The 17,442-nt window shown below is 51.9% G+C and overlaps 1 protein-coding gene across 12 annotated transcripts in view; it reads right to left on the reverse strand.

The window, feature by feature from the left end:
- SEPTIN12 (septin 12) overlaps positions 1-17,442 on the reverse strand; it is a 22,975-nt gene continuing 5,533 nt past the window's right edge. For 2 of the 12 annotated variants that reach the window (XM_078344577.1, XM_035266863.3), the window contains exons 3-12: positions 16,249-16,436; positions 14,474-14,599; positions 14,301-14,382; positions 13,316-13,438; positions 12,927-13,064; positions 12,658-12,775; positions 12,471-12,566; positions 6,532-6,628; positions 5,285-5,336; positions 4,778-5,197 (exon numbers count right to left, since the gene is read on the reverse strand). In XM_078344577.1, coding sequence (XP_078200703.1) covers positions 4,996-5,197; positions 5,285-5,336; positions 6,532-6,628; positions 12,471-12,566; positions 12,658-12,775; positions 12,927-13,064; positions 13,316-13,438; positions 14,301-14,382; positions 14,474-14,599; positions 16,249-16,414 — 1,200 coding nt within the window. In that variant the 5' untranslated portion in view covers positions 16,415-16,436 and the 3' untranslated portion in view covers positions 4,778-4,995. Of the gene's footprint in view, positions 174-4,777; positions 5,198-5,284; positions 5,337-6,531; positions 6,629-12,470; positions 12,567-12,657; positions 12,776-12,926; positions 13,065-13,315; positions 13,439-14,300; positions 14,383-14,473; positions 14,600-16,248; positions 16,437-16,678; positions 16,773-17,046; positions 17,122-17,442 lie in introns of those variants that run through there. The other 10 variants (XM_078344579.1, XM_078344580.1, XM_078344576.1 and 7 more) reach the window with 9 other exon arrangements.

Genomic DNA, 17,442 nt, shown 5'->3' on the forward strand with positions numbered 1-17,442 from the left:
TTGTTTAATCACACCTTAGGCAAATGTTACCAAGGGATGTAAAAGAGGGGACCTGATAACTTCAGGGTGGAAATGACGGTTGAGCAGCCTTGGGTTAACCAGGGGAATTCGGGGAGAGGATTCCAGATGGATGGAGTGGCAGGTGCAAAGGTCCTGGAGCCAGAGAGAACATACTGCATTTGAGAGACAGAAAGAATCTCCTTTGAGATTCTCCGAAACCAGAGACTGGGAGATGTGGCTGGAGGGATGGGCAGGGCCCGATCATACTTGGAAACTCCGGTGAAGATTAAGGATTTTATCCCAGGAGTCAGTAGAGTTTGTGTGTGTGTGCGTGTGTGTGTGTATCTGGTGTGTGTTTGAGGCAGAGTCTAGCTCTGTTACCCAGGCTAGTTTGTGTGTGTGTGTGTGTGTGTGTGTGTGTGTGTGTGTGTGTGTGTTTGAGACACAGTCTAGCTCTGTTGCCCAGGCTGGAGTTTGGGGGGTGAGTGTGTGTGTGTGTGTGTTTGAGACACAGTCTAGCTCTGTTGCCCAGGCTGGAGTGCAGTGGCACGATCTTGGCTCGCTGGAACCTCCGCCTCTGGGACATCGAGGCTGCATTAAACTGTGATTGAGCCACTGCATTCCAACCTATGGGGTAAAGCAAAACTATCTAAAAGAAAAAAAAAATTGAAGAAGAAGAAGAAAAAGAATGATCCAGCACAAGTGCCGGTGGTGCAGAGGTTGAGAAACCTGGTCTATCTGAGCATTCCTAGAAATGCAGCTAACCCAAAGGGTGGGTGATTTTTTTGTTTTGTTTTGTTTTCTTTTTTTTTTTTGAGACGGAGTTTCGCTCTTGTTACCCAGGCTGGAGTGCAATGGCGTCATCTCGGCTCACCGCAACCTCCAACTCCTGGGTTCAGGCAATTCTCCTGCCTCAGCCTCCCGAGTAGCTGGGATTATGAGCATGCGCCACATAATTTTTTGTATTTTTAGTAGAGACGGGGTTTCACCATGTTGACCAGGATGGTCTCGATCTCTTGACCTCGTGATCCACCCACCTCGGCCTCCCAAAGTGCTAGGATTACAGGCATGAGCCACCGCGCCCGGCCCTGTTTTTGTTTTCTAGACAAGACAAAGTCTTGCTCTGTCTTGGAGGCTGGAGTGGAGGGGCAGGATCTCGGCTCACTGCAGCCTCCACCTCCTGGGTTCAAGTAATTCGCTTGCCTCAGCCTCCCGAGTAGCTGGGATTACAGGTGCACAACATCATGTCCGGCTAATTTTTGTTTTTTTTTTTTTTTTTTTTGAGACGGAGCTTCGCTATTGTTACCCAGACTGGAGTGCAATGGCACCATCTCGGCTCACTGCAACCTCCGCCTTCTGGGTTCAAGCAATTCTCCTGCCTCAGCCTCCCGAGTAGCTGGGACTACAGGTGCACACCATTATGCCCAGCTAATTTTTGTATTTTTAGTAGAGACAGGGTTTCACCTTGTTGACCAGGATGGTCTTGATCTCTTGACCTTGTGATCCACCCGCCTTGGCCTCCCAAAGTGCTGGGATTATATGGGATTATAGGCGTGAGCCACCGCGCCCGGCTTCTTTTTTTTTTTTTGAGATGCAGTCTGGCTCTGTTGCCCAGGCTGGAGTGCAATGGCACGATCTCGGCTCACTGCAACCTCTGCCTCCCCGATTCAAGAGATTCTCCTGCCTCAGCCTCCCCACTAGCTGGGATTACAGGTGTGCACCACCATGCCCAGCTAATTTTTGTATCTTTAGAAGAGACGGGTTTCACCATATTGGCCCGGCTGGTCTTGAATTCCTGACCTTGTGATCCACCCACCTTGGCCTCCTAAAGTGCTGAGATTACAGGCGTGAGCCACTACATCTGGCCTAATTTTTGTATTTCTTTAGCAGAGACAAGATTTCACCATGTTGACCAGGCTGGTCTTGAACTCCTGACCTTGTGATCCGTCCACCTCAGCTTCCCGAGGTGCTGGGATTACAGGCGTGAGCCACCCTGTGGGTCTGGGTGTGTGCTTTTGAAATGCGTAGCTGTTGCCGTATTGCCCAGGGCTAATCTTAAACCTGGGAATGTGCTGTGACATGGGCCAATATCTCAGCCAACTCAGATGTTGGTCGTGGGTGGTTTGCATGCCCACAGGCTCTGGAACCTCCCCAGTCATGGAGTCAGCCTAGGGTGTGGATGGAAAAGTAGGTTTGTGAATTCAACCAGCGGATTGCTAGGAGCAGGCAATGCAGGGTCTGTTCAGTCAGCAGCTGTGTCCTTATCACCTGCCGTGGGCTGGATGCAGGGATGAAACTGACACATCTCTGCATTCACTAAGTTTCCAGTGTAATGGGGGTAACTGACCAGAAAACAAACCAGGTGACATACACCCAGAGAAGGCAGTGAGTGACTTGACTGGGAAAGTCAAGGAGGGCTTCATGGAATAGGTGATTTTTAATTGGGATTAAATTGTTACTGTTGTCATTTGTTGAAGGCTCACCTTGCACCCAGCTTCCTAGATTATAGGGGCCACCCTTTCTTTTGTTAGCAAACTAACATAGTTTTGGCCCCCAAGGTGTGGGATTCTGTGAAGTCCATTGATTTTCTAGTTTTCTTTTTTTTTCTTTTGAGATGGAGTCCCACTCTGTCCGCCCAGGCTGGAGTGCAATGGTGTGATCTCAGCTTACTGCAACCTCTCGCATTCAAGCCTCCCACATTCAAGGGATTCTCCTACCTTGGCCTCCCGAGTAGCTGGGATTACAGGTGCCTGCCACCACACTCGGCTTATTTGTGTATTTTTAGTAGAGACATAGAGTTTCTCCATGTTGGCCAGGGTAGTCTCAAACTCCTGACCTCAAGTGATTCGCCTGCTTCAGCCTCCCAAAGTGCTGTGATTTCAGGCATGAGCACTGTGCCCAGCTTTTTTTCAAGCTTTCTGGAGAGTCCCTGGGCCTTGGAGCTCACCCATTCTGCTGCAGGTCCTCCGCCCTGGACTGCTGCTCCGTCTTGTTCAGGCCGCTTCTGTCTTCGTGCCATTTCTCCAGGTTGTGGTTGGCACATCCTAGGGAGTATCTCATTTCGTCTGAACAACTGTGCCATGTGCTTGGTACCATGATCCCCATTTTATAGATGAGGAAAGTGAAGCAAGGGAAGCCTAAGTAACTGACTTGCCTGCTGCGATTTTCACATCGGCATTGCCAGGCTCCACAGTGGGAGCTGTTTGCTGGCCATGCTAGTCCCTGGGGCAGCGAAATGAGGAAGGTGGGGGACAGTGGAATATGGAGATCCCCAGGCCACAAAGCTGGGGATTTTGAAAGTGTTCTTGGTGGCCTGTGGGCCTAGCCCTGGGTCAGGAGTAAGGGGCTGGGACAGACGAGAGAGCTGGATTTGTAACTCGGGTCTGGCTCTTGGGCACAGGAGGCTGGTTGTCCAAGGCATGTCTTCCCAGGCCTTCAAGATTCCTAGAGCCTTGGGTCTCACATTATTATTGTTTTATTTATTTGTTTAGAGACAGAGTCTTGCTCTGTTGCCCAGGCTGGAGTGCAGTGGCACCACCTCAGCTCACTGTAACCTCCACCTCCCAGGTTCAAGTGATTCTCCTGCCTCAGCCTCCCGAGTAGCTGGGATTACAGGCGCACACCACCATGCCCTTCTAATGTTTTTTTTTTGTATTTTTAGTACAGACAGGGTTTCACCATGTTGGTCAGGCTGGTCTTGAACTCCTGACCTCACCTTGGCCTCCCAAAGTGCTGGGATTACAGGGTTGAGCCACTGTGCCCGGTGAGTCTCACATTATTACTTCAAAAAGAAGGCTGGGTGCTGCTGTGCCTCACACCTGTAATCCCAGCACTTTGGGAAGCTGAGGCAGATAGATCACTTGAGGTCAGCAGTTCAAGACTAGCCTGGCCAACATGGTGAAACCCTGTCTTCACTAAAAACACACATTAGCTGGGCATGGTGGCAGGCACCTGTAATCCCAGCTACTAGGGAGGCTGAGGCAGGAGATTTGCTTAAACCTGAGAGACAGAGGTTGCAGTGAGCCCAGATCTCGTCCTTGCACTTCAGCTGATGTGACAGAATGAAAATCTATCTCAGAGGTTGGGTGTGGTGGCTCACATCTGTAATCCCAGCACTTTGGAGGCTGAGGTGGACGGATCAGGAGGTCGAGAGATCGAGCCCATGCTGGCCAACATGGTAAAACCCCATCTCTACCAAAAATACAAAAATTAGCTGGGCATGGTGGCCCATGCCTATAGTCCTGGCTACTCTGGAGGCTGAGGCAGGAGAATTGCTTTTTTTTTTTTTTTAAGATGGGGTTTCATCCTGATGGCCAGGCCGCTCTTGAACTCCTGACCTCAGGTGATCCACCCACGTTGGCCTCCCAAAGTACTAGGATTACAGGCGTGAGCCACCGTTCCCATGGAGAATTGCTTGAACCTGGAAGGTGGAGGCTGCAGTGAGCCGAGATCGTACCACTGCACTCCAGCCTGGCAACGTAGCGAGACTACATCTCAAAACAAACAAACAAAAAAACAAACAAACTCCATCTCAGAAACAACAACGAAAACATACTTGGTTGGGAGCAGTGGTGATCCCAGTTTTTTGGGAGGCTGAGGTGGAAGGATCACTTGAGGTTGGTTAAAGGTCAGCCTGGGCAACCTAGCAAGGCTTATCTCTACAAAAAATTATAAAAATCAGCCAGTCAAGGTGGTGTCATGCCTGTAGTCTTGGCGACGCCAGAGGCTAAGGGAGGAGGATCGCTTGAGTCCAGGAATTTGAGGCTGCAGTGAGTTATGATTGCGGCACTCTACTCCAGCCTGGGTAACAGAGTGAGACCCGGCCCTTTATTTGTGGATAGCTCAAAGAAGTCATTTACAAAATGCCTTTTGTTTTCAAAGCACAACTTCTCATAAAAAGCAAGGTCCACATTGAATAGATGCTCGGATACACGGATGTGTGTTGAGGGTCACTGGGGACTCAGGAAGCCCCGCAGGCCTGGGATCAGCCGGTGCTCAGAACTCCTTCTCAGAATCTTTGTGGGCCTCCCTGCAGATCTTGAAGGGCTGGTGGGAGGTCAGCTGTCCTGGGGAGGCCGGGGCCAAGTTCACCCAGCCTGGCCCTCGGGGCAGCAGGTGGCTTTCATTGAGTCTGATGATGCGGTAATTCTCGTAGTGCACGTTGTGGGTTATGTCCTTCAGGTCTTGGAGGTGGGAGCTGGGAGACCGGAGGCAGTCAGCCCCAACTGTGGTGTCCCCAGGGCCCCTCACCAGCCCCCCAGCCCCGGGCTCCCCACACCCTCACCGGATGAGCAGGTCTCTCAGGAGAGGAAACTCACAGTGCGCCATGTTCTCCACTGCAAGACACGGGACTCAGTATGGGCTCTGCTTAGTGTGCACTGAGTAAGCGCCTAGTGTAGGCACCACCCGACACCATTTCCCTTAGCCCTTTCCCCACATTTCTCCTTATCCTATCCCGCCTTCTCTTTGTTGGTTCATTCATTCACTGTTGTGTCCCCAGAGCCTGGTACAGGGGGCTCCTGCAAGTAGTTGTTGAATGAATGAATCCACAAATCATTATTGTATTATATGTGCAGTCGGCCCCTGTATCCATGGGTGCCCACTGTGGGACTTGAGCATCAGCAGATTTTGGTATCCCTGGGGGTCCTGGAACCACCCCCTGCAAATAGAGTGGAATGACTATGTGCCATATCATAAATAATGGTATAGTATATTTCTGGTCAGGTGCAGTGGTTCATGCCTGTAATTCAGGAGTTTGAGATGAGCCTGGCCAACATGATGCAACCCCGTCTCTACTAAAAATACAAAAATTAGCCAGGCGTGGTGGTGCACATCTGCAGTCCCAGCTACTTGGGAGGCTGAGGCAGGAGAATCACTTAAACCTAGAGACCGAGGTTGCAGTGAGCCAAGATCACTCCACTGCACTCCAGCCTGGACGACAGAGAAAGACTCTGTCTCAAAAAAAAAAAATAGTATAGTATACTTCTAATAATTATGATAATGCATCAGGGGCTATGTCCTGGCTGCCCCTTCTGTCTCACTTTCTCCAGCTCCCCGAGGTGGTCTCCTCTCCCTCCCTCCACAATCCCCTTCACTGTACTTCCCCCACCTGTCCTTGTCTCGTCAGCTCTGTGGGGACAGGGACCTTGTCAGTCTTGCCTTTACCGTGGACCACAGGAACTGCACATGTGGTGCCCGACACACAGTAGGCCCATCGTAAGTTCTGGCCAGCCTCTAGGGCACCCTTGGGTGTGGGCGTTGTGCCAAATGTGCCCCTCCCCACTCTAGCACCCTAGGAAGTTGATGCCACTGTGATGCCCACTCTACTGGGAGGAAACTGAGGCCCAGAGAGTCCAGAAACTTGCCCGTGTCCCCCCCAGCTGGAAAGAAGGACCATTCCCCAGGCCTGTTTGTCCTGTGGGCTTAACCTTTCAGGGCCCTGTGATGGGGACTAAGGATGCCAAAGGCACAGGGCTGCTCTGGCGTCCAACTTATCCTCACCCGAATCCTACCCAGGGGCCCCGAACTGACCTTCGATGACGCCCCACTTGGTCTTCCGGCCCAGGACACACCTCCCGTTCACCAGGTGCTGTTGATCAGCTCCTACCACAGCAAAGGGGATTCGCTCCTGGGAGAGGAGAGGAGACGGAGACAAGAGGATGCTGACTTTCTGGGGAGATGAGAAGAATCAGGGCACCCGGGCAGGAGAGAAGAGCCCCCTCTTTTCTGGGGAGGGAACATGGTAGAACCTGCTCAGAATTTCCAAGTTCTAAGACGTAAAGTCGGAGGGTGGGGCGTGGTGGCTCACGCTTGGAATCCCAGCACTCTGGGAGGCCAAGGTGGCCGGATCACCTGAGGTCAGGAGTTCAAGACCTGCCTGACCAACACAGAGAAATCTTGTTTTTACAAAAAATACAAAATTAGCTGGGCCTGGTGGCGCACACCTGTAATCCCATCTAGCCAGGAGGCTGAGGCAGGAGAATTGCTTTAACCTGGGAGGCAGAGGTTGCGGCGAGCCGAGATCGCGCCATTGCACTCTGACCTGGGCAACAAGAGTGAAACTCAATCTCAAAAAAAAAAAAAAAGCATCAAGTCTAATTGGTACCTCTGGCTGGGTGAGGTAGCTTATGCCTATAATCCCAGCACTTTAGGAGGCCGAGGTGGGAGGATCACTTGAGCCCCATGAGTATGAGACCAGCCTGTGGAACATGGTAAGACCCATCTCTGCAAAAAATAAAAATTTAGACAGGCGTAATCATAGCTCACTGCAGCCTCGAGCTCCTGGGCTCGAGTGACAACACCTGCCTCAGTCCCCTGAGCACTGGGGACCACAGGTGTACACCACCATGCCTGGCTACTGTTTTCTGTTTTTTTTTTTCTGTCTACTGTTTTTTAATTTTTCATAGAGATGAGTTCTCTCTGTGTTGCCCAGGCTGGTGTCTAACTCCTGTGCTCGAGTGATCTTCCTGCCTCTGCCTTCCAAAGTGCTGGAATTACAGGAGCGAGCTACAATGCACAGCCTGCATCATCGTCACCTTCTCTGCCTCCTCCTCCTCCTCCTTCTTTGTGTGTGTGTGTGTGTGTGTGAAGGAGTTTTTTTTTTTTTTTTTTTTTTTAGATGGAGTTTCGCTCTTGTTACCCAGGCTGGAGTGCAATGGCACAATCTCGGCTCGCCGCAACCTCCGCCTCCTGGGTTCAGGCAATTCTCCTGTCTCAGCCTCCTGAGTAGCTGGGATTACAGGCACGCACCACCATGCCCAGCTAATTTTTTTGCATTTTTAGTAGAGACGGGGTTTCACCAAATTGACCAGGATGGTCTCGATCTCTTGACCTCGTGATCCACCTGCCTCGGCCTCCCAAAGTGCTGGGATTACAGCTTGAGCCACCGCGCCCGGCCCCAGGAGTTTTGCTTTTGTTGCTCAGGCTGGAGCAGAATGGTGCAATATCAGCTAACTGCAACTTCCACCTCTTGGGTTCAAGTGATTCTCCTGCCTCAGCCTCCCCACTAGTTGGGATTACAGTCATGCACCACCACACCCGGCTAATTTTGTATTTTTAGTAGAGATGGGGTTTCTCCATGTTGGTCAGGCTGGTCTTGAACACCCGACCTCAGGTGGTCTGCCAGCCTTGGACTGCTGAGATTATAGGTGTGAGCCACCTCATCCGGTCCTGTATGTGGTTTTGTGGGCACACAGTCAGGCCCATGAGTCACTCTTGTCTATGGCTGCTTTTGAACCATGACAGCAGAGTTGAGTCATCGCAACAGAGAGCCTACAATTCACGAAGTCCAAAACATTTACTACTGGCCCTTTGCAGAAAAGGTTGTTGAACCCTATTGTAAACTTCAGTTGTATACTTGCTCATGGCCAGAAGCAGAAATTCAAACTTGTAAACTCCGAAATGACACATATAGGTTTGTTATTTCTGAGTTCATCTGTGATGGGGAATAATGTTGATGTTAATAACATTGGGCTCGATGGCTCACACCTGTAATCCCAGCACTTTGGGAGGCCGAGGCGGGCGGATCACCTGAGGTCAGGAGTTCGAGATCAGCCTGGTCAACATGGTGAAACCCCATCTCTACTAAAATTACCAAAATTAGCTGGGTGTGGTGGCATGTGCCTGTAGTCCCAGCTACTCAGGAGGTAGAGGTGGGAGAATCACTTGGACCCAAGAGGTGGAAGTTGCTGTGAACAGAGATGGTGCCACTACACTCCAGCCTGGGCCACACAACAAGACCCTGTCTACAGTGGTTTTTAGTGTTTGCCAGGGTTACGCAACCATCATCGCAATCTAATTTCACAATGTTTTCATCATACCCCCCCCACCAAAAAACCCATACCTTTTAGCAATCCCTCCCCATTTCTCCCTCCCCCACAACCCCTGGGTACCACTAATCTACTTTCTATCTCTATAGATTTGCCTATGCCTATTCCGGATGTTTCATATAAATGATATAAATGGAATCCTATAACATGTGACCTTTTGTGTCTGAAATCTTTTTTTTTTTAATAAATTTTTTTTTCCTTTTTTTAAAGATGCAGTTTCACCATGATGGCCAAGCTGGTCTTGAACTCCTGACCTCAGGTGATCCACCCACCTCGGCCTCCCAAAGTGCTAGGATTACAGGTGTGAGTCACTGTGACACGCCTGTCTGAATTCTTTTTGTCTGAGAAACATGTTTACAAACTTCCTCCATGCTATAGCAGGTAGGTGACAGTGCTTCATTTCTTTTTTTTTTTTTTTTTTTTGAGACAGAGTCTCACTCCCTTGCCAGCCTCCTCAATAGTTGGGATTACAGGCGAATGCCACCACACCTGACTAATTTTGTACTTTTAGTATAAACAGTTTCACCGTTTTGGCCAGGCTGGTCTTGAACCCTTGACCACAAGTGATCCACCCACCTCAGCCTCCCAAAGTGCTGGGAATACAGGCAAGAGGCCCAGCCTTGAACTGTACACTTTTTTTCTTTTGAGATGGAGTTTCACTCATGTTGCCCAGACTGGAGTGCAGTGGCGTGATCTCAGCTCACTGTAATCTCCGCCTCCCGGGTTCAAGCTATTCTCCTGCCTCAGCCTCCGGAGTAGCTGGGATTACAGGCATGTGCCACCACACCCAGCTAATTTTGTATTTTTAGCAGAGCTGGGGTTTCACCATGTTGGCCAGGCTGGTCTTGAACTCCTATCCTCAGGTGATCCGCCTGCCTCGGCCCCCCAAAGTGCTGGGATTACAGGTGTGAGCAACTGTGCCCGGCCTGAACTACACTTTTAAAGGGCGAACTTCATTCCTTTCCATGGCTAAGGGACAGCCCACGGCAGGGGACAGGCCACATTGTTTCCCCACTCATCTGTTGATGCATATTTGGGTTGTTTCCACTTTCGGGACTAAAATAAGTGACGTTGCTGTGAACATTCGTGTACACGTTTTTCTGCAAGTGTGCGTTTTTGTTTCTTCTGGGTATATATGTAGCAGTTCAGTTGCTGGGTCATACAGTAACCGGATGCTTAACCATATGAAGAACCGCCAGACTGTTTTCCAAAGTGGCTCAACCATTTTGCTTTCCCTCCAGCGGGAGGCGAGGGTTTCACTTCCTCCTCATCTTCCGAAACACTTTGTTTTTTTTAAGATGAGTTTTTCTCTTGTTGCCCAGGCTGGAGTGCAGTGGAGCGATCTCGGCTCACTGTAACCTCTCTCTGCTTCCCAGGTTCAAGACAGTCTCCTGCCTCAGCCTCCCCAGTAGCTGGGATTACATGTGCCTGCCATGACACCTGGCTAGTTTTTGTATTTTTGGTAGAGACAGGGTTTCATCATGTTGGCCAGGCTAGTCTTGAACTCCTGACATTTCAACTTCTGCCCACCTCAACTTCCCAAAGTGCTGGGATTACAGATGTGAGCCACCATGCTGGCCAACACTTAAAAAAAAAAAAAAAAAAACCATCCTAGGCAGGGGCCGGTGGGTCACACCTCTAATCCCTGCACTTTGGGAGGCCGAGGTGGCCGGATCACCTGAGGTCAGGAGTTTGAGATCACCCTGATCAACATGGGGAAACCTCATCTCTACTAAAAATAATACAAAATTAGCCAGGCATGGTGTCACATGCCTGTAATCTCAGCTAGTCAGAAGGCTGAGGCAGGAGAATGGCTTAAACCCGGGAGGGGGAGGTTGTGGTGAGCTGAGATTGCACCAATGCACTCCAGCCTGGACAAGAATAAAACTCTGTCTCAAAAACAGAGAAAACAAAACAAACAAACAAAAACCATCCTAGTGGGTGTGAAGTGGTGTCTCACTGTGCTTTTTTTTTTTTTTTTTAACTTTTGAGACAGAGTCTCACTCTGTGGCCCAGGCTGGAGTGCCGTGGCGTGATCTTGTTCACTGCAACCTCTGCCTCCCAGGTTCAAATGATTTTCCCACCTCAGCCTCCCAAGCAGCTAGGATTGCGGGTACCCGGCACCATGCCCAGCTCATTTTTGCATTATTAGGAAAGATGGTGTTTCACCACATTGGCCAGTCTGGTCTCAAATTCCTGACATCAGGTGGTCGGTCTGCCTTGGCCTTCAAAGTGCTGGGATTACAGGTGTCAGCCATGACAGCACCCTGCCTTGTGTTGTCTTTTATTGCCTTTTTTTTTTTTTCAATCAGGGCCTCACGGTGTCATCCAGGCTGGAGCACAGTGGCACCATCATGGCTGTCTGCGGCCTCCACTTCCTGGGCTTACATGATCCTCCTGCTTCAGCCTCCTGAATAGCTGGGACTACAGCCATGTGCTGCCATGCCAAGCTAATTTTTGTGGTTTTTTGTTGAGATGGGGTTTTGAGGGCTCGGCACTGTGGCTCATGCCTGTAATTCCAGCACTTTGGGAGGCTGAGGTGGGTGTATCACGAGGTCATGAATTTAAGACCAGCCTGGCCAACATGTTGAAACTCGGTCTCTACTAAAAGTACAAAAATTAGCTGGGCATGGTAGCACGTGCCTGTAGTCCTAGCTACTTGGGAGGTTGAGGCAGGAGAATTGCTTGAACCCAGGAGGCAGCGGTTACAGTGAGCGGAGAGTGTGCCACTGCACTCCAGCCTGGGTCACACACACACACACACACACACACACACACACACACACACAGAGTGATGGGGTTTTGCAATGTTGCTCAAGCTGGTATTGAACTCCTGTACTCAAGGAATCCTCCTGCCTCAGCTTCCCAAAGTGCAGGGATTGCCACCACCCTCAGGCCTCTTTTATTGTTGAGCTGTAAGAGTTTTGTTGTTGTTTTGAGATGGAATCTCGCTCTGTCACTCAGGCTGGAGTGCCATGGTGCAATCTTGGCTCACTCACTGCAACCTCTGTCTCCCTGGTTCAAGCAATTCCCCAGCCTCAGCCTCCCAAGTAGCTGGATGTAAAGGCATGCACCACCACAGCCAGCTAAATTTTTGTATTTTGGCAGAGATGGGGTTTCACCATGTTGGCCAGGCTGGTCTCCAGCTCCTGACCTCAATCAATCCGCCCGCCTCGGCCTCCCAAAGTGCTGAGATTACAGGCATGATCCACTGTCCCCAGCCAAATGTTCTTTTTTTTTTTTTGAGACGGAGTTTCACTCTTGTTACCCAGGGTGGAGTGCAATGGTGCAATCTCAGCTCACCGAAACCTCCGCCTCCTGGGTTCAGGCAATTCTCCTGCCTCAGCCTCCTGAGTAGCTGGGATTTACAGGCTTGAGCCACTGGGCCCGGCCATGTTCTTTATATATTCAGGATATAAGCCCCTTATTGGATATGTGATTTGTAGACATTTTCTCTGATTCTGTGGGTTGTGAGTGTGAGCTGTTATTTCTTGCTCACCTTGAGTTTGTGGATGTGTGAAGAGTCGTATCTGCTGGGAATATGTGCACATTTCCGAGATGTAGAGCGAGATGAATCTTTGGGTGGAAAGGGTGGGTGGGAAGGAAATCACCTCACCCACCTCCCACCCCACAGCCTCTCACCCGTAACTTGCTGTTGAGGATTTTGTCATTGATGTCCTCGTCCAAGCACTTCTGGGGGTAGACCTCAATGCAGTGAGTCCTCAGGTTCTGCTGGATCTGGATATCCCGCATGGGTGACCTCAGCCTGCCCTGCCCACTCTGCCCTCTGCACCACTGACCCCAGCCCTGCCCCAGGCACCCAGATCACCCTGCGCCTGAAGGTCTCTCGTTCCTCCATGGTCAGGCTGTCTGCCCGGGCGATCACAGGCACCACATTTACAGTCTGGCACAGCCGCTGCAGGAACTCAATGTCCAGGGGCCGCAGGCTGCCGGGCAAGGCAGTGATGGGGGCAGCGGTGGTGGTGAATGTATAAGTGACAGCGGGTGGGGGTGCACCCCACAGCCTATGTCTGGGATCCCTACTCCTCCTCCATGCCCCAAGCCGGTGGTCCTTGCCTTGCAGGTGCAGCCCCTTACCAGTGCCCAGTGGGTGGCACAAAGTACACGCAGCAGTGCACGCGGGTGTCCGGGATGTGGCGCTGACGGGTGATGAGGATCTCCTCCTGCAGGTACCGCTCATACTGCTCGTTGATGTAGCCCAGGATGGGGTCCCAGCTGGGGCGGGAGATGGACCCTCCCCTCAGAAGTGTGCTGTGCCCGGGGAGTCCCATCCCTCTTTGCTGCGTCCTCTGGGTGATCCTCCCTTGGGATAAGGAATTGTCCCAGTTTGCCTGGGACCTCTGGGTCACCCCATTACTTTCCTCCACTTCCTGTACCATCACAGAGACATAAAGAGACCTCCTGCCATTCTCCAGTGGAGGACTCGGCTTCACTGTCTATAAAATGGGGACAACAGTGGCACCTACTTTGCAGGTAAGGGAGGGGTGAGCATTAACTGCAATAAAGGGCCACCAAGGACTCTCGCCTGATGGTGGCAGGGGTCTCCTTTCTCCTCTCCGAGTCCCTTCCCCTCTGGGATATTGTCTGCACTGTAAGTAGACAGAAAGGTCCAAAACAGGAGTCAGGCCAGGCACAGTGGCTCATGCCTGTAATCCCAGCACTTTGGGAGGCTGAGGCAGGAGGATCGAGTGAGCCCAGGAGTTAGAGGCCAGCCTGGGCAATGTGGGGGAAACCCCAACTCTACAAAAAATACAAAAATTAGCTGGGTGTGGTGGCACGTGCCTGTGGTCCCAGCTACTCAGGAGGCTGAAGCAGGAGGTTCGCTTGAGCCCAGGGTGGTCGAGGCTGTTGTGAGCTATGATCTTACCCCTACGCTCCAGCCTGGGAAACAGAGTGAGACGTTGTCTCCAAATAAATAAATAAATGAAATGAAATGAGGCACAGTGGCTCAGACCTGTAATCCCTGCACTTTAAGAGGCTGAGGCAAGCCAATCACCTAAGGTCAGGAATTTGAGACCAGCCTGGCCAACATGGTGAAACCCCATCTCTACCTAAAAAAAAAAAAAAAAAAAATAGCCAAGTGTGTTGGCGGATGCCTGTAATTCCAGCTGCTTGGGAGGCTGAGGCAGGAGAATTGCTTGAACCCAGAGGTGGAGGTTACAGTGAGCCGAGATTGCACCAGAGCCCTCCAGCCTGGGCCACAAGAGTGAGACCCTCTCAAAAGACAAAAGCAAAAATTAGCCGGAAATCTCTTGAACCCAGGAGGCGGGGGTTGCAGTGAGTCGAGATTGTTCACTGCAGCCTAGGCAATAGAAGGAGACTCCATCTCAAAAAAAAAAGAGCACACGGCCTGGCTGTTCCAGGTCTGGGGTGTTGCCCAAAGGTTGGAGGGGGCAGGGGCAGGGACAGGAGGGGACAGCCATGACTTGGGCCCCAACCTCAAGAACCCACCACTTGTCATTGTTGATTTGGTCCCCGAAGCCGGGCGTGTCGATCACTGTCAGCTTCAGCTTCACGCCCTTCTCCTCGATGACTGTGGAGGCAGCGCGGAGTCGGGAGAGATTGGACTGGGATGGGAGGGGGTGGGGTGGGGTGGGGTGTGGTGTGAGCAGGGACTCACTCACCATGGGTCACTGAATGCAGCTGCAGCGTCTGGGGTATGGGCACCTTCAGGCCTGGCAGGTTTGACTTCCACACTTTGGACTTGAACAGTGTGTTCAACATGGTGGACTTGCCCAGCCCGCTCTGCCCTGGGAGTGGCGAGCGCATGACAGCGGTTAGGGTGGGCATTTTAGGCAGTTTTTCTCTAACTCTTTACTTTTTTATTTTATTTTATTTTTGGAGACAGGGTCTCAATCTGTCACCCAGGCTGGCGTGCAGTGATGCAATCACAGTTCACTGCAGCCTCAACCTTCCCAGGCTCTACTGACCCTCCCACCTCAGCCTCCTGAGTAGCTGGGACTGCAGGTGCATGCCACCGCGCCCGGCTAATTTTTATACTCTTTTTTTTTTTAAGGCAGGGTCCCACTCTCACCCAGGCTGGAGTGATCTCAGCTCACGGCAACCTCCCCCTTCAGGATCAAATGACCCTCCCACTTCAGCCCTGCAAGTAGCTGGGACTACAGGTGCACACCACCATCCTTAGCGAATTTTTAGAAGTTTTTTGTAGAGATGGGGTCTTGCTGTGTTGCCTAAGCTGGTCATGAACTCCTGGCTTCAAGGGATCCTCTGCTTCAGTCTTGCTCTGTTGCCCATGCTAGAGTACAGTGGAGCAATCCAGCAACCTCACTGCAACCTCTGCTACCCAGGTTCCAGCAATTCTCCTGCCTTAGCCATCTAAGTAGCTAGGATTACAGGCACCTGCCGCCACGTCTGGCTTTAGTTTGTATTTTTAGTAGAGACGAGGTTTTAACGTGTTGGCCAGGCTGGTTTCAAACTCCTGGTCTCAAGTGATCCTCCTGCCTTGGCCTTTCTTCCTTTCTTTTTTTGAAGTCTCGCTCTGTTGCTCAGGCTAGAGTGCATTGGCCTGATCTTGGCTCACTACAACCTCTGCCTCCTGAGTTCAATCCATTCTCCTGCCTCAGCCTCCCAAGTAGCTGGGACTACAGGCGCCCGCCACCACGGCCATCTAATTGTATTTTTTTTTGAGATGGAGTCTTGCTCTGTTGCCAGGCTGGAGTGCGGTGGCATGATCTCGGCTCACTGGAACCTCCGCCTCCTGGGGTTCAAGCGATTCTCTGTCCAAGCCTCCAGAGTAGCTGGGATTACAGGCGTGTGCTAATTTTTTGTATTTTTAGTAGGGACGGGGTTTCACCTTGTTAGCCAGGATGGTCTTGGTCTCCTGACCTCGTGATCTGCCCGCCTCAGCCTCCCAAAGTGCTGGGATTGTAGGTGTGAGCCACCTCGCCCGGCCAAGCTAATTGTATTTTTAGTAGAGACAGGGTTTTACCATGTTGGCCAGGCTGCTCTGCCTAGCCTCCAAAAACGCTGGGATTACAGGAGTGAGCCACTGCGCCCGGCCCTGCCTCAGCCTTTCAAAGTGCTGGAATTACAGGCGTGAGCCACCACGTCCGGCCTCGTTTTTGTACTTTTTGTAGACACAGGGTTTTGCCTTGTTGCCCAAGCTAGTCTCGAACTCTTGAGCTGAAGTGATCCACCCACCTCAGCCTCCCCAAACCCTGGATTATAATTATGAGCCACCGCTTCAGGCAGATTTTTGTCTTTTAATGACTCAGCATTTCTCAAATTTTTCAGTGGCAACATCCCTGTGAGGTGCCATTATCAGTCCCACTTAACCGTCAGGGAGGGACAACAGTCTGCCAAAGGTGAGGCCACAGGCCCAGGTTTGCAGGGTAGCACTGTGGGTCTGTCCCATGGGAGGGCCCTGCCTCTCACTCACCTACCACCATGATGTTGAACTCAAAGCCCATCTTCATGGCCTTGATCTTCAGCTGTTCCAGCACAGCCTCGACACCCACGGGACCAGGCATCTCGCAGGGTGGGGTGCTGGGACTGGAGGGCCTCGAGGATGAGCAGGGAGAGGGCGAGTGCCTCAGGGGCTCCATGGGGGCCGAGGGTTCCAGATGCCTGTCACCAGGTGGGTGGGGAGAAGGGGGTCGCTGGGGCTCAGAGGAGCCCACACTAGCCTCAGATCTGAACCCCAATTTGAGCTTGGCTGCTGGCCAACCCCCTCCACACATGCCTCCGGTGTACCCTAAGTGCCCATAGTCCCAGGGGCGTGGTGAGGGGCGTTTGGGGAGCTGTTTCTCCAGGGTGCCTCAATCCCCATCCAGAGAAGCTCCAGCCCCAGCGGTCTGCCCTGTCCCTACCTACAGCCCAGGCAGGCCCCTCAGGTCACTTCTCCCAGCAAAGCCTGGTGGGCTGGGTAGAGTCCAGTATTGGTGTCTGTAGATAGCTGGAATCCTGGAGGGGTCGCAGGGAGTGTGTGTGGGATGAAGTGGCTCCCGTCCCAGCAGGGAACAAGGCAGGGGGCTCAGGATGAGGTGCCCCTACCTACCCCAGGGGGACACACATCAGAGTTGATAGAGATGGAGAGCGAGCGAGATTGCACAGGCGTGAAGGTGACGGAGACACAGAGAGAGAGAGAGATAGACCGAGGCCAGGCAGGGAAGATGGCTAGGAAGGAGCGGAGCGGGAGCCCTCCTGGCAGGAAGAGAGAAGCAGTGTGGTGTGGCACCTGGTGCATGTGGGTCCTGGTGCACAGGGGTCTGCTCCGAGGAGCTGCCTTGTCCTGGCAGGGCCTGGTGTGTGTGACGGGGGAGGTGAGAGGGTGACAGTTAACTGAAGAATCTGAGCTCCATCCCCTCCTTCCTGTGACCCCCACCCCCACCTGGGGGCTTGTCTGCAGCAGGAGCAGGAACTCTTACCCCTCTAATCCTTGCAATGACCCTAGCCTAATAATGCAACAATCCCCACCCCACGTAGAACCAGGAGCCTGAGGCCCCCACGTCAGTTGGGCTTCTACCTCCAAGCTCACACCCTCAACCCCTCTGCTGGGACGAGCAAACCTGGACCCCACAGCTGGCTAGCGGGACATCTGTGTCCATTCTTGGTGCCATGTGTTTTAAGTTGC

The sequence above is a fragment of the Callithrix jacchus genome, chromosome 12 (genome assembly GCF_049354715.1).
Source record: "Callithrix jacchus isolate 240 chromosome 12, calJac240_pri, whole genome shotgun sequence".
In the NCBI taxonomy this organism is placed as follows: domain Eukaryota; kingdom Metazoa; phylum Chordata; class Mammalia; order Primates; family Cebidae; genus Callithrix; species Callithrix jacchus.